The sequence below is a fragment of the Colossoma macropomum genome, unplaced genomic scaffold (genome assembly GCF_904425465.1).
Source record: "Colossoma macropomum unplaced genomic scaffold, Colossoma_macropomum, whole genome shotgun sequence".
Classification (NCBI taxonomy): domain Eukaryota; kingdom Metazoa; phylum Chordata; class Actinopteri; order Characiformes; family Serrasalmidae; genus Colossoma; species Colossoma macropomum.
Window position 1 is genome coordinate 32,059,713 of NW_023494787.1, and position 13,037 is coordinate 32,072,749.

The following is a 13,037-nucleotide window of genomic DNA, read 5'->3' on the forward strand; positions in this document are numbered from 1 at the left end:
ACGCCTCTGCGCGCTCACGTACAACCAATCAACCCTGCCGAGGCGGTCCGCCCGTTTTAAAAGACTCCACTGGGCCCTCCTTGAAGGGGGCTCGAAACGGCACAGAGCTCCAACTCCCGGGCCGGAAGCCCGTCTGCAGAGCTCACTTTTTCTGATCTTACACTGCTGATTATTTCACTCCACCAGTTAGCACTGTATGAACTTCATTCCTAAAACTACTAAAACCTTAAAACCCAGGCTTCCACACGTGCTGCTACTGATTTAGTAATGTGATGTGCATCTGTGCCTTTTTATAGGTAACCACATAAGCAATCTGAGATTTCTTTGGATTACGGTTTTGAGACAACAGTTACTATTTAGGTCTGCAGTTAGCAAGAAGCTGAAGCAGGGTATAAGCTTCAGATGTGTTAGAACAGGAAAAAGGTGAGTCTCCTCCAGTACCACAGCTGGAAATCGCAGCCTATTGTGTTTTGTCGTGACTAGCATGTTAGCTTGTGGCTGCTGTGTTAAAGCGTTATTTCACTTTCTACATTTCTGTAAATTATATGGTTAATAAGTAAATAAAGTCATTCAGAGTAGTTTGATGTGGAATGCCCCGTTGTAGAGAAACTTACAGAGTTCAAATTGTTCACAGTGGTGGTGATGGGAACCAGACGTCTGGAAAGTTTAATGCCTCTTAAAGCTCCCTCACGTTATTACATGAAATGGTACTGAATATGTTGCCTGATGCCTGAAGCATTGTTTTCTGATAGGTTTTAGATGTTTTGGCCTGCATTCATGGTGGAGGGGTACATGCAGGGCATTTCAATATCATTACCTTTTTTGACTATTGTATCTAATCAAAGTCAGTATTTTGTAAATCATTACACCCTTATTAGCAACATTAGCCTCATAGCTCCAGTGCAAACTGAAGAAATAAACTTCAAACACCAACCACGTCTTGGCTGATGGACAACATTTGGGGTTTGGGGGAAAAGTGTTTTTTTTTAACCAAACTACCCCTTTAAAGCAAGGAGAACTATATTCAACAAAAAAATAAAATTGAACATATAGTATAACCTCGATCTATGAAATGGAGGTGGTGGGGCTTGCTGTGAGGTAAAAGTGTTGATGGCTTTGTCCAATAAAAGAAACTGAAATGTTAAATGAGAGTATAACAGAGTATAACAGAAACCAGAACTGAAGGGTAGTTACTTCATTTTCCTCCTTTATTTGTCTTATGGAAATCCTTAAGTAAAACAGAACATGATTTTGACTTGCACTGCTTTTTCAGAAGAATAATTTGTATGTGGAGAAATCAACACCCCCTCTCCCCTAAAATACATTGGACAGAAAAGCAAAGAAGTAGGGGTTGGGGTAATTCTGTCTTTCTATTTCATTCATCTTTTCTCTTTAACTTTGGTGACCTAGTGGTCATGTTATGAGGTAGAACAAATCACCAAGAATCACCACTCAGAAAGCTCCAAAAGATTTAGGCAAACGTCTATAACTTCTTGTGTTCTTCAGGGACAAGGCATATTTCTAAAGGTTTGAGCTGATGTGAATTTTCATTCAAAACACAATATGTAATTGGCAATAAAAATGTAAAAACAGACATTACAAAAAAGAAAAACACACATTCTTGCAAACAACAAAAGGTCAATAAAAGGCCAACAGAAGATGCAAAATTGTTCCCATTATGGTAAATCATATGAAATAGTACAGCTACAAGTGGAATTATCAACGGAGGAAGGCCAGAGAGTAACAGTCATATGGTTGTAAACACTTGGAAACAAAATAATTGCATAACAAGGAGAGAGCCTAATCACTGTAGTAAGTACACATCATTGTGTAAGCCCCATTAACAGGCAGCTTCCCACCCAGAGGGTGCTTTGCCTTCAGTCTCAAAGCTGAAACAGGAGCTATCGTGCCTGTAGGTGTGTTTATGATGACTACAGCAGTGAAATTACACACTGATGTTTTGCTTACAAGTAACTTGTAATGGTTCTAATTATGGCATGATTCACTCTTTCAGAAGGAAGTTAGGGGCAGCATAAGGTCAAGTTTAATTTACACAAACTAAATTAAATTAAAGTCATGTTTGACTGTGGCTACTGTAAGTTCATACCTTTTCAGAGTAGCAACAGCAATGCACATGAGATTTTTTTTTTGGCAAAGTCATCCAGTGACTATCTGCCTCTTACTCCTATCTTTACATCAGTTGCAAAGAAGTGTACTTACGCCCAATCCCATTTCATCCCTTGCCCCTACCACTTAGCCCTTAGCCCTCTGTTTTGCGCGTTCACGTCTAGGGTTAGGGTGTCCCAATTTTTGTTGAGATAGAAGGGCGAAGTGTTAGGGCTACATGGCCATCCAAACAGAGTGTTATGAGGAAAAAAAGAAAAACTGGCAAGATGGCTGTGCGAGCAACCAAAGAAACCCAAAAATATAAGTAATTTTCTCTGGTAAAAAATTACGATAACCATTGTATTACCTTAGTTTAATGTCATTTAATGTCGTGTATTATGGTCGTTTTCTTCGTAACAAGCAAAAAAAAAAAACCACTAATAGCATGCTAATGTCTCAGTAGCTAGCTAGCTAACTTTCCCGGTCCACCTTAAATAGTCCAGCAGTTCTGATGCCTGAAGCACCAGAATGTAACTGCTGCACCATTTAAGGTGGAACAGGAAAATTCGAACAAGAACCTGGCAAAGAATTAGCGGTGGGCGATAATAAATAATTGTCTTATACCCCCTCTTTGAAAGGATATGATGCCCTAAATGTAACTAAAGCCCAGCAGTGAGGTTGCTGAACTTTTCCCTTCTCTGCTATCACTGAAGACGGGCCAGATTGCCCACAGAGCACCGCTAGTAGCCCGTTAATGAAGCAAGGTTTATTATTTTTTTTTTTTTTATTTGAGGATTGTCCCATTTCGTAGGGCAGGATTTCAACCACTACCCCTTATAACTAAGTTCCAAGGGGTTAGGGTGACACTCGAAAACAAGGAGAAGGGGTAAAAGGGAGAAATGGGATTGGGCCTTAATAATTAATTTCTTTTTACAACTAAAGTAAAAAATAAAAGGATAAATGTCTTCCCCAAGTCATTTTTGAAAAATACTCTTAGAGACGCTCCTATACATGTCCAGTGTTTTTGCTACATTCTTTCAAGCAGAGAACTGTAGTCTAGGGTGCTGTAATATAAAATTGCCAACAGTCTTTCTATTCTCCTGTGAAGCCAAGAACAACAGGAATGATCCACAAATATCCCATGACAGCTAACTGCAGGAAAGAAAATTCAGTAGACAAAGTCCAAATATCCCTTCAGGAAGCACACACACATTCTGTACACACACATACACACTAGAAATATAACTAGTCTCTTAGGGTTTTTTGTCCTTCTTCCTCTTCACAGTCTTGCCCCCTGTAGTGGTTGTTCTTGTTGTGTGTGTGCGAGGTCGGACCGCTATCCGTCCATTTGCGCCACAGTGAATTGTATACTGCTCTGGGTTCAGGGGCTGTCCATACTCATCCCGCAGCTGTCTCAGGACGTCCTGCGAAAGGGCTTCAACACTCTCTGCTGCAACAGAAAGCGCCTTGGCAGTCCGAGACCTCTCACGTAGGAGGGCATCTCGCCGAGCCGCCAGAGCCTCCACCTCTCCCTGCAGACCCAAGATGGCGTCCAACTTTCTTTTCCGGCAGTTCTGAGCAGCTAACTTGTTCTTCCCCCGTCTGCGCACGTCCCGCAGTAGTGTGACCTCAGACATGGATAGGCCTCGTCCTTCCAGCAGCTCCAGGAAGTCCTCCACAGGCATGTTCACAATTTGAGGAGCGGAAAATGGAAGACCTAAAGCTTGAAGGCGCCGCCCATCCCGACTCAGTTCCTCTGGTTCACATTCATCCTCGCTTAGCACTTCTTGTTTAATACCTTTGAGAGGTGGGACCCAGCTGTGAGGGGTGTGGTCTTCAGGCATCTGGAGTGAGTAGGTGTGGTCATGCCAGATGTTCTCACTGAGGTCCACTGGCGTCCAGTCATAGCATGCTGACGCACAGGCCCCTCCCTTAGTAGAGAGTGACTCCACTTCACTACTGTAACCCGTGGCTCCACCCTCATCTTCGCAAAACGAATCTGAAGACGATGAGGCGGACGTAGAGGCTGGGCTTCTGGAACTGCTCTCCAGGGATAGACCAGAGTCTGAGTCAAAGTCCTCCAGCCATGGAGAATTGATACTGCCCTCCATTCTGTTTAGCAGCTGAGGGTCCATGCTGCCCAGTCCTTCCAGACCCAACAGATTTATCTGTTCAAACACAGCCTCATCCAGATAACCCCCCACCCTTGAGTGGGAGGTTTCATTGTGAGAGCTGTTCCCTGATAAGGAGAACAGAGGGAGCGGCAGAGCACCCGCTGCTCCTGGTGGAGTGTCTGAGTGAGACGAGTTAGTTGATTCTAGACGGAAGAGTGATGCTCTTTGGTGAGACGTGGCCTGTAATCCACCTCTTTGTGGGTCTGGTCTGTAATCTCCACCACTGGTTACCATTGCATCTTGAAGGCTGGCATTATAGCTAATGGGATTCGGGAGATCCACATCCAGATTGGAGATGTGTTGTGGGACCAACGAGTCAAAAGCCTGCAAAGTAACAAGCCAGAAGTGCATCAGACTAATTCATAACATCTAGACGATGCAGCATGCATAAAGAAAGCAACATGTACAAAACAAATTACCTCCAACAAAGACTAAACCACTATTTTGAGATCTTGCCACTCTGTTTCATGTCAAAATTTAGATATGGTCACTGTCCAACCTAACGTCTCCATTGTGTGTTGTATGTTTTTATTTTTCAACATCATTTGAACACTGGTTATCCTTTACATTGTTTGAAAATTTATAATGAATGGACAGATATAAAACCTTTTTACATTAACTTGCATTAAACATTGAGAATGTTTTTTTGCCTTCTCCTGTAATGTTACTATTTTGGAGATGTTTTCCTTTGGGCAGCAACAATAAGGATATCGCTATGGTCATGGATATCGTCATGGTCATGTACTGACCATCTCTACCGCTCTAGGATGTGCCCTACAAAGCTGCTTTCACCGCTAAGCAGGCTAACTAGTTGGATTTAGTGGAATGTACAAATGTTTTCCCAGCTTTTTCTAACAATTTATCTGATGTACCTTACTTCAGAAGCACACATTTCACAAATACAACAAACAACCATGTTTTTTTTTTTTTAAAAAAACTGTAAAGATGCTAAAATATAGTCTTTAGTCATAAATAAGCTATAAAACAAATATCACTTATGATTAACACAAAGTCACCAAGCCAATCCACAAACTCAGCTTAATACTAAAACCTCTCTGACTAATCACTATTGATTCAGAAATAATTTGCTTTCAATTCTTTTGGAATCATCTATGGACAATTTAAACAAGGTAGTTCTGAGTCATGATACTTGAGTCATCGTGCCTTTTACAATTTAGTGATTTTTTTTTTGCTCTTACCTGATTCAGCTCAGGAAGGACTTGTTAAATCAGCCAATTATTAGAACTGTTTTGCTGTGTTTTGAAGCATTAAAAGCACCACAATGTGAAGGCCACGAGTTCTCCAGGACTGAGAATCACTGCTCAAAATGACTTAGTACTTAATTTATGGTCAACACTGCTTCACATACCTGCTAGTACCCTAGTCACACTTTCAATAATTAAAGTTTTTTCCTTTACAAGACTATATGTTGCACACGTCGTAAGTTACACTGCTATGGGAAAGTGAAAGATAAATATCTGATTATCTGAAGGCAAGTCTGCTAGAGGTCCCATTACAGAATTCTGCTGGCAGTAAATGTTGAGAAACTGACTGTGAAAGCCCTTGTTTTAAATCAGGGTGCTGGTCCTGCCCTGCTACTGGATTTCTACCAACAGAATTTGTTTCAACCACACCTGGCTGTAATTTTCAAAGCCACCTTAAGAGCCTGACTAACTGGATCAGGCGTGTTTGACTATGACTTGCAAGTAAAAGCTTCATGGTATAAGATCTCCAGTGTCAGCTTCTTTTAACTGCTATTTATTAGATTTATGTTTTGTATCTTTGTATTTTATGTCCAACCCTTCCGCGAGACACAATTTGAGGAGAAACATTCAAGTGTGAAAATTATTCGTTTTGTATTATATATAATAAATATCAATAAATACTAATTATTAATTAGTTAATATTATATTTATTTGTATTATAGTTTATAGTCTGCTGTTGTTAAAGTATGTGTGATCCATGTTAGCTGTGTATTTTAGTTAGTTTCACTTTCACAGATGTGGTATAGTTAGCAGTATTAGCAAGTTATTATCTGTAGCCTGCTGTGATTAGCTCTTAGCCATTAGCAGGTATGCATATGGATATGCATTTGTAATACTGGTTTGTGTTGTAACACCATTAAATACTAAATTGATGTTACTCTAACACATTGCAGAATGTGATCTGTGGCATGTGTTGGCAAACATTTAGTTGTTCACTGAATTTTACAGCCACTGACTCTCTCACACTCAAACACTGACTACAGGCTACATGTAGACAGTTAACTCATCTCTGTGCTCTGAACAACTCCACAGATAAAACATCACCTATTACACAGGAACACACCCCTCCATTATTATTCATTATTCTTGTATTTCTGAAACTTACATTAAATACATTTTAAGTAAGCATTAATAAAAGGTCATTATCATTTTCCTCAACCTAATAATAATTTATTTTAAGATAAACACTGACCAAAAACATCTATTGTATATGCAGTGCGTTTTTTTCATTTTATCATATTGCTTGTATCATGAAGTTGCTGACCCAGTAAATACCCAGTAAAAAAAATAAATAAATAAAAAGAATTTTGTAGTACTAAATTCTGCGTCTTAGTGTGTGTTTATTATCTTTAGTGTCACATTACATCAAGACATAAACACAATAAATAAATAAAGCTACTCACATCAAAATCTGACAGGAGGTCCTGCCAGTGAGGATGGAGCTCAAGCCCAGATAGAGGAGGAGGCAGAACACTGCTACTAAACAATCCCTGAAAACACAAATTTACACACAACATATGCAAATAATATTAAAACAGTTCTAAAAAACACACAGACTGTTCTATACAAAACCACATAAATCACTTAGAATAAAATGTAGTGTAAAACTACTTAACCTACCTCTTGCTCCAGCGTCGGGCTATGAGTGAGCTGGCTCAGTGGATCAAGGCTGAGCTCTTCATCCTCATCTTTCACAGCATCCTCCTCTGCTTGGCATGCCCCCTAAAATAGTAGAAAAAAAAGAGAAAGAGGTTATAAAACTATGAAAATAGATCAACAAGACAGTACTTGTGGGCCCTGTTTTACAACAAAAGAGGCTTGGTACGGACATGCAAACAGAAGGGATCAGCACAACACTCACGTTTACCGCAAGTACAGCTTTGAGATCTGTAAATTTGCAATGATAAAACTGATAAAATAAACTTTCTCTAATTACTGGACTGTTTGTTGCCTCCAAGAATGTTAGCTAATGTTAAGTTCTCCCAAAACCTCCATTAGAAGTTAATTACTTTACTTTTTCGCTAAAATCATGTAATTAATTTCATTCTTATTTCCTACTACAGTGAAATATGACCATGAGAGCAATTGCTCTGTATCTGCTCAGAAAAAAGTGGTGGTAAAATATGTACACCCGCTAAAACTTAACAGACAGGCACAAGGTGATTTCCATCTTCTTGAGGCTGAAATGAGCCTTGACAGAGCCCGACATATTTAGGATGAGTGCACAAGAAATGGATCATCTGCTTTCCCATATTAAACCCAATCTGTCAAAGCAGAGCACCCATTAAAATCAGCATTATTAACATTTATAGTCTGTTGCAGTACTGGGTATGAAACAGACACATATAAAGCATGATGTATATCACAAAACCATATGTTTTTACTTTAATAGCCTATTTACATGTATTTTCAACATAAACTGTGCTAAACTTAATTTAAATGGCATGAATGATCAATGTTTTAAAACCACTGTATACTTGCTCTGCAGTCAAAGCTGGCATGGGCACTGATCTGAAGCATGTAAAGGCACTGCTCAAGTAAAGAATTTTCCACATTAGTATTGAAACTTAAAGCAATGGTCCCAAAGTCTTAAAGCAATAGTCCAAAAAATCTAATTAACAATTTTCTTCTGACCCCATATGTAATCGATCAGCTGAGAGACATTTGGTGTCTAAAATGTTTGTTTTTTTTAGTTTTGCAGAGCTACAAGGCTAAATGTACACTTTTAAAAAAGGCGTTTTTCAAGAGTGCTTTAGTAAAGACAATGGTTCTATATAGAACACTCAAAGAACAATTGATATGCTTAAATGGTTCTTTGCATGGTGAAATGGTTCTTCAGGATGATTGAAAATGTGCTGTATATGGTTCTGTTTTTTTTGTTTTTTTTTTTTAAAAGGGTTCTATATAGCACCAAAAAGGGTTCTGCTATTATTATGATGTCACGTTTGTGAGAATAACCCTTTTTGGTACTATATAGAACCCTTGACAGAACCATATACAACATATTCTCCATCAGTCTGAATAACCATTTCACCATGCAAAGAAACATTTAAGCAAGTTAATGGTTCCTTGAGTGTTCATGGCTCTACATAGAACCACTGTATTTACCCTTGAGACCCTTGAGAAACCATCTTTAAGAGTGCATGAAGAAATTTGTGTACACATTATTCTGTATTTGAAATTTGTGTACAAGTTGTAGCATAGGTCAATGGAGTCTATAACAAGATATCACCAAACCAGAAGAAGGATGATAGTTAAATTATCTCAAATCCATTTATTTCAATGTTTCATAAAAGAAGAGCTTAGTTCTTATGCTGATGTACTAAGCTCCACTCAAGTTTTGTGACCAAATCTTTTTCACTCCTACTCAGGTGGTTAGTAGGCACCTCTTATGGAAGCACATGCAATCATATTGGTATCTGGCAGATAATTGTTTGAAAAAAGGAATTACCACCACTGGCTGTATAGATTTGACTAGTATTTCAACCCAATATTTGATGCTGTATTTATTGTACTCTGGAAAAACAGAACATTCAGGTGAGAGGCATTTAATCAGCATTAGCCCACAGTTCCCATACTGGTGCATACCCAGTACGTTTACTTCTAACTGAGCCATTAATTGAATTAAGAATATTTTAGTGTGAATACTGAAGCCAGCCCTGCCACCCCTAACCTTTTTGTTTCAGTTTTCTCAGAACACACCGACATACTGTATCCATATGGATGCATGCATGTGTTCCCTCTCCAAGACTCCGAAGGTCATGTTCACATGACAAGTGTGTGTGTGTGTGTGGGTGCTTAGGGATGCCTGACAGGTGCAGCACAGTCACACAAGTGTATGGAAGCTTTCACACATGCTGCAAGTGCAAACCAAGAACCTAAAGTTTATATATCTTTGTTAAAGACCCAGTCAAGAGTGACTCCAACTGACAAGCCAAGTTTTGGTACTACACTCTAAATTTGGAATCTACAAAGTACAAACGGTTCACTCTTCCAGTAAACTTAAGAGACATCCTTGGGGTGATACTTGTACCACCCCAGCAATTCCTGGTTGGGGCTTCATACATGAAAAAGTAAAAGGGAAAGATTTGCATATTATGAGTTTTATCTGCCTCAGGGAGTTACAAGAAGTGACTCAAAGACAGTGGCTTTGCTCAGCCTCTGCCTGGACTTGATTTAATCACCCAGAACCCCACAAAAGACACCATCACATGAACTGCCTACCACTCCTACCTTAGAAAAAAATTCTTATGTAAGAGCCTGTGGTACATCCACGTTTGAGCAAGAGTGCCACTGAATAACGCATGTATTTACCATTCAAAATGTATACCTGGTTATTAATTTTTTTAAAAAGTTTGACATGAACTTTGTTTTCTAGATAAATGTTTAAAACATTAAAACTGTGCACACTATCTTATAAAAGGTAGTTTTAGAGCCAGTGCCGTGGTCAATCCATCTCTACAGCAGCAAAACTGTTGTCCGACTTTGTCCTGACTTTGTTGTCATAGTGACTGCTGAAATAACAGGTGGGCTGCCCAGTTAGCGTTAGCGTAAACTGCACACAATGTCAGGCATTGTTCTCTGTTGAGGACCAAAACCAAAAACTCAGCCGAGAATTACAGTGCGTATTCGTAGTCCATAGCTTTCTAGCTAACTAACGAATAGCAAGCCATTAAACACAGGTAACTCTGTAGATACTGGTCTTTATCTTGTTTAATTGATTCGCTAGCTAACTAGCCAACGTTAGTTGTTAGCTAGCAAGTTAACGTGCCAACCGTCGTTTCACTTTCGGCTTTGCTTCTCCTGCGCACAAAAAAAGCGTGCTATGACCTAACGTTAATTCAGAGAGTCGTTCGTGCGCAGAGCAGTTCTGGTGAACCAAGTCAAGCCCAATTTATTTAAATTATGTCACAGGTGACCAAACTGGCGAACAAAGTGATGCATGCTACCTGGTCAGCCTGCTAGGTCAGTTAGCCATCTTAGCTACTGCTTAGGAAACTTCGTAGTCAACTCACGGCATTATTATCGTCAGCTTCGTTTCCAGAAGAGTTTTGGCCGTTGAGCTCTCCTGCGTCCTGGTTCCCGCTGTTCTCTTGTGGTTCGTCCCGCTCCTGGCCACCGGGTACCAGATGCACCAGCCACGCGCTGAGGCGAGTGGGGAAGCGGGCCGGAGAGCCGAGAGCGCGGACTTCATTCAGCAGCCTTCGGCTCACCAAGTGGTAGTCGAACTCAGGGCATTTGGGGTGCACTTGATAACCGTCCGCCGTGTCCCGGTAATGGTGAAGCGGAGTCTGTATGAACGCTGAGCTCGGCCCTCCGTCAGTCTCTATGATCAACGGCGAGAAGTATCCGTTCAAGTAGGAATCGACGTCCACGCGAACTCCTATCAAACTAAGTAGGATCGTAAACTGAATCAAACCTTCTGTGAAATATTTCTTCATGTATTGCATGTTTCAAAATCAAGTCAACCTCGGGACAGCCTCCACAAAAATAGACACGGTCCTCTTTTTGCCGTTAAACAAAGAAAGACCCCAAACAAAAGAGCACGCCGTTGCCTCTCCTGTCAGACAAAGGGAACAGCCCAGGCCGGCGAAAATGTTCGCACTAACACGCTACCACCGGCTTCTGGCAACTTCCTGACATGACATCCCAACCAGCGCTGGACCTCAGGCAGGACTCGCGAAAGCAGAGCGAACCATTTCAACTGTAAACGTCCCGCGCTTGTTCGCGTCCCTCCGTGGGCTACTTTTGCTTTGAAATTCTACTACTAATTTCCTTAAAGTCTCAAACCTCAAGTCCCCTCATCGGACCGCGAGGAGGAGACAAATGTCAATTTGCATAATCGCCGTGGGCTCGCGCAGGACTCCCATCGCAACAAGCTCCGATTGGTCCGTTTGCAGAATCCGTCATTTTAGAGCCAATCACAAGGCAGCGTGTTGACAGCTCTTGGTTCGACTGTTAACGGCTCTAGTTGGATTTTCCGGAAAAGAAGCAGAAGCTGACAGCTTTGGAGGCTGTCTTATGTGGAAATATACAGCGATAGATATTCGAGGCAGCTGCTTGAATCTCATTCAAATACCTGAAGAGACTAGACATGATGCAAACACTTCTGATGTAACATCCGGACACTCCCTCAGTACTTTGACCTACTAACCCGGTTCTCTTCTCAGTAGACCAGCGAGGGGGCAGTGCTCAGGCTTTGTAGCATTAGCTGTAGCTAATGCAGCTATGAGTGTGTTTCTAGCCTTTAAACCGGTTCTGAGATTAAAGAGCAGAAGTTTAGAGCAGCCTGAAATCCACGATTAGAAAAGGTGTTGCGGTAAAATAATGACTCAGGTTAAGTAAAAGTAGTCTCCTAAAAGTGTTTAGTATAAAACTAAAGAAGAATTCTGCCAAATTAAAAAAAAAAAAGATTTTTGCACCAACCATTCATTTAAAGACAGTTATTAAGAGTGGTTTCGTGTGAAATGATGTACTGTGAAGAACATACTGACTCAGATTGCTTTACAGTCTACTGTCTACAAAGCAAATATGGCCGTTTTATTTACCAGTGAACGTACATGAGCTTTAAGTAGTAAATAGTAGTAGTAAATAGTGATAACGCCTGACCCAAAAAAGTGGTTTGCCACCTACATATACATTTCTGTATGTCTGTATTTAAAAAATATGTTTTAGGTCAAAACATTAGCTCACTATCTCTCTCTCACTATATTTCTAATTATTGCATGCAGTGCCCTCCACAAATATTGGCACCCCTGGTAAACATGACCAAAACGGTCTGTGAAGAACATTTTTTATGGCTCACCCATGTGATCTTTCATTCAGAATATGAACAAAAATCTATTTGAGGTACAACGACTGAAAGAAAAAAAAATCTTATCATGAATATTTTTCTCAAAATATTTCCTCCCAAACAGCTTGAGGTTATTTAGGTGGCGATTGATTGTACACTGTCAGAAAAAAGGTACTGTGCAGGTACATTTTTCATTCATCAAGGTCCAGACAATAAATGTACAACAGTGGTTCAAGGTCCAATTGTGAACCTTAAATAATTTTAATCCTAGGTTAAAGTTACATATTTGTACCTTTTGATAACCTAATGTTTCAAAGCAAAACAATAAAATAAAAAGCCTGGAGTTAAGACAGGGTATGTGGAGTCAATACAACATAATAAATACAATTTCAATATAATGTGGTTAAATTATGTTCCCTAACTCCAGTGACAGTTTAGTACCTTTTCTGAGAGTGTAGTTAGGGAAATGTTCTGACCCTAAGACCTAACTAATGTCTGCAATTCCCCAGCTGTGATCCTTGGAGATTCTTTGGCCACTCAAATCATCCTCCTCACTGTATGTACTGTACTGTAGACATATGTCCTTCTCTTGGCAAATTCTAAACATCTCCAGTTGCTTTATACTTCTTAATTGTTGATCTGACAGTGGAAATGAGCATTTTCAACTGTTTAGCTAATTTCTTCTTTCCTAATTTGTGC

At 40.1% G+C, this 13,037-nt stretch overlaps 1 protein-coding gene across 1 annotated transcript; it reads right to left on the reverse strand.

Annotated features, from left to right (window-relative positions):
- Positions 1-2,998: 2,998 nt before the first annotated feature.
- Positions 2,999-11,361, reverse strand: nfe2l3 (nuclear factor, erythroid 2-like 3). Its single transcript, XM_036566977.1, has 4 exons — positions 10,561-11,361; positions 7,166-7,267; positions 6,949-7,035; positions 2,999-4,604 (listed from the first exon to the last, which is right to left on the reverse strand). Exons 1-4 carry the CDS (start codon positions 10,993-10,995, stop codon positions 3,360-3,362), a joined length of 1,869 nt encoding a protein of 622 aa, XP_036422870.1. The 5' UTR covers positions 10,996-11,361; the 3' UTR covers positions 2,999-3,359.
- Positions 11,362-13,037: the final 1,676 nt, after the last annotated feature.

Coding starts and splice junctions, on each gene's coding strand:
- nfe2l3 (XM_036566977.1), bottom strand. CDS start 10,995: ATGCAATACATGAAGAAATATTTCACAGAAGGTTTGATTCAGTTTACG. Junction 7,268..10,560: donor AAGCTGACGATAATAATGCC/GTGAGTTGACTA, acceptor CTACTATTTTAG/GGGGCATGCCAAGCAGAGGA. Junction 7,036..7,165: donor GCCCGACGCTGGAGCAAGAG/GTAGGTTAAGTA, acceptor TTGTGTTTTCAG/GGATTGTTTAGTAGCAGTGT.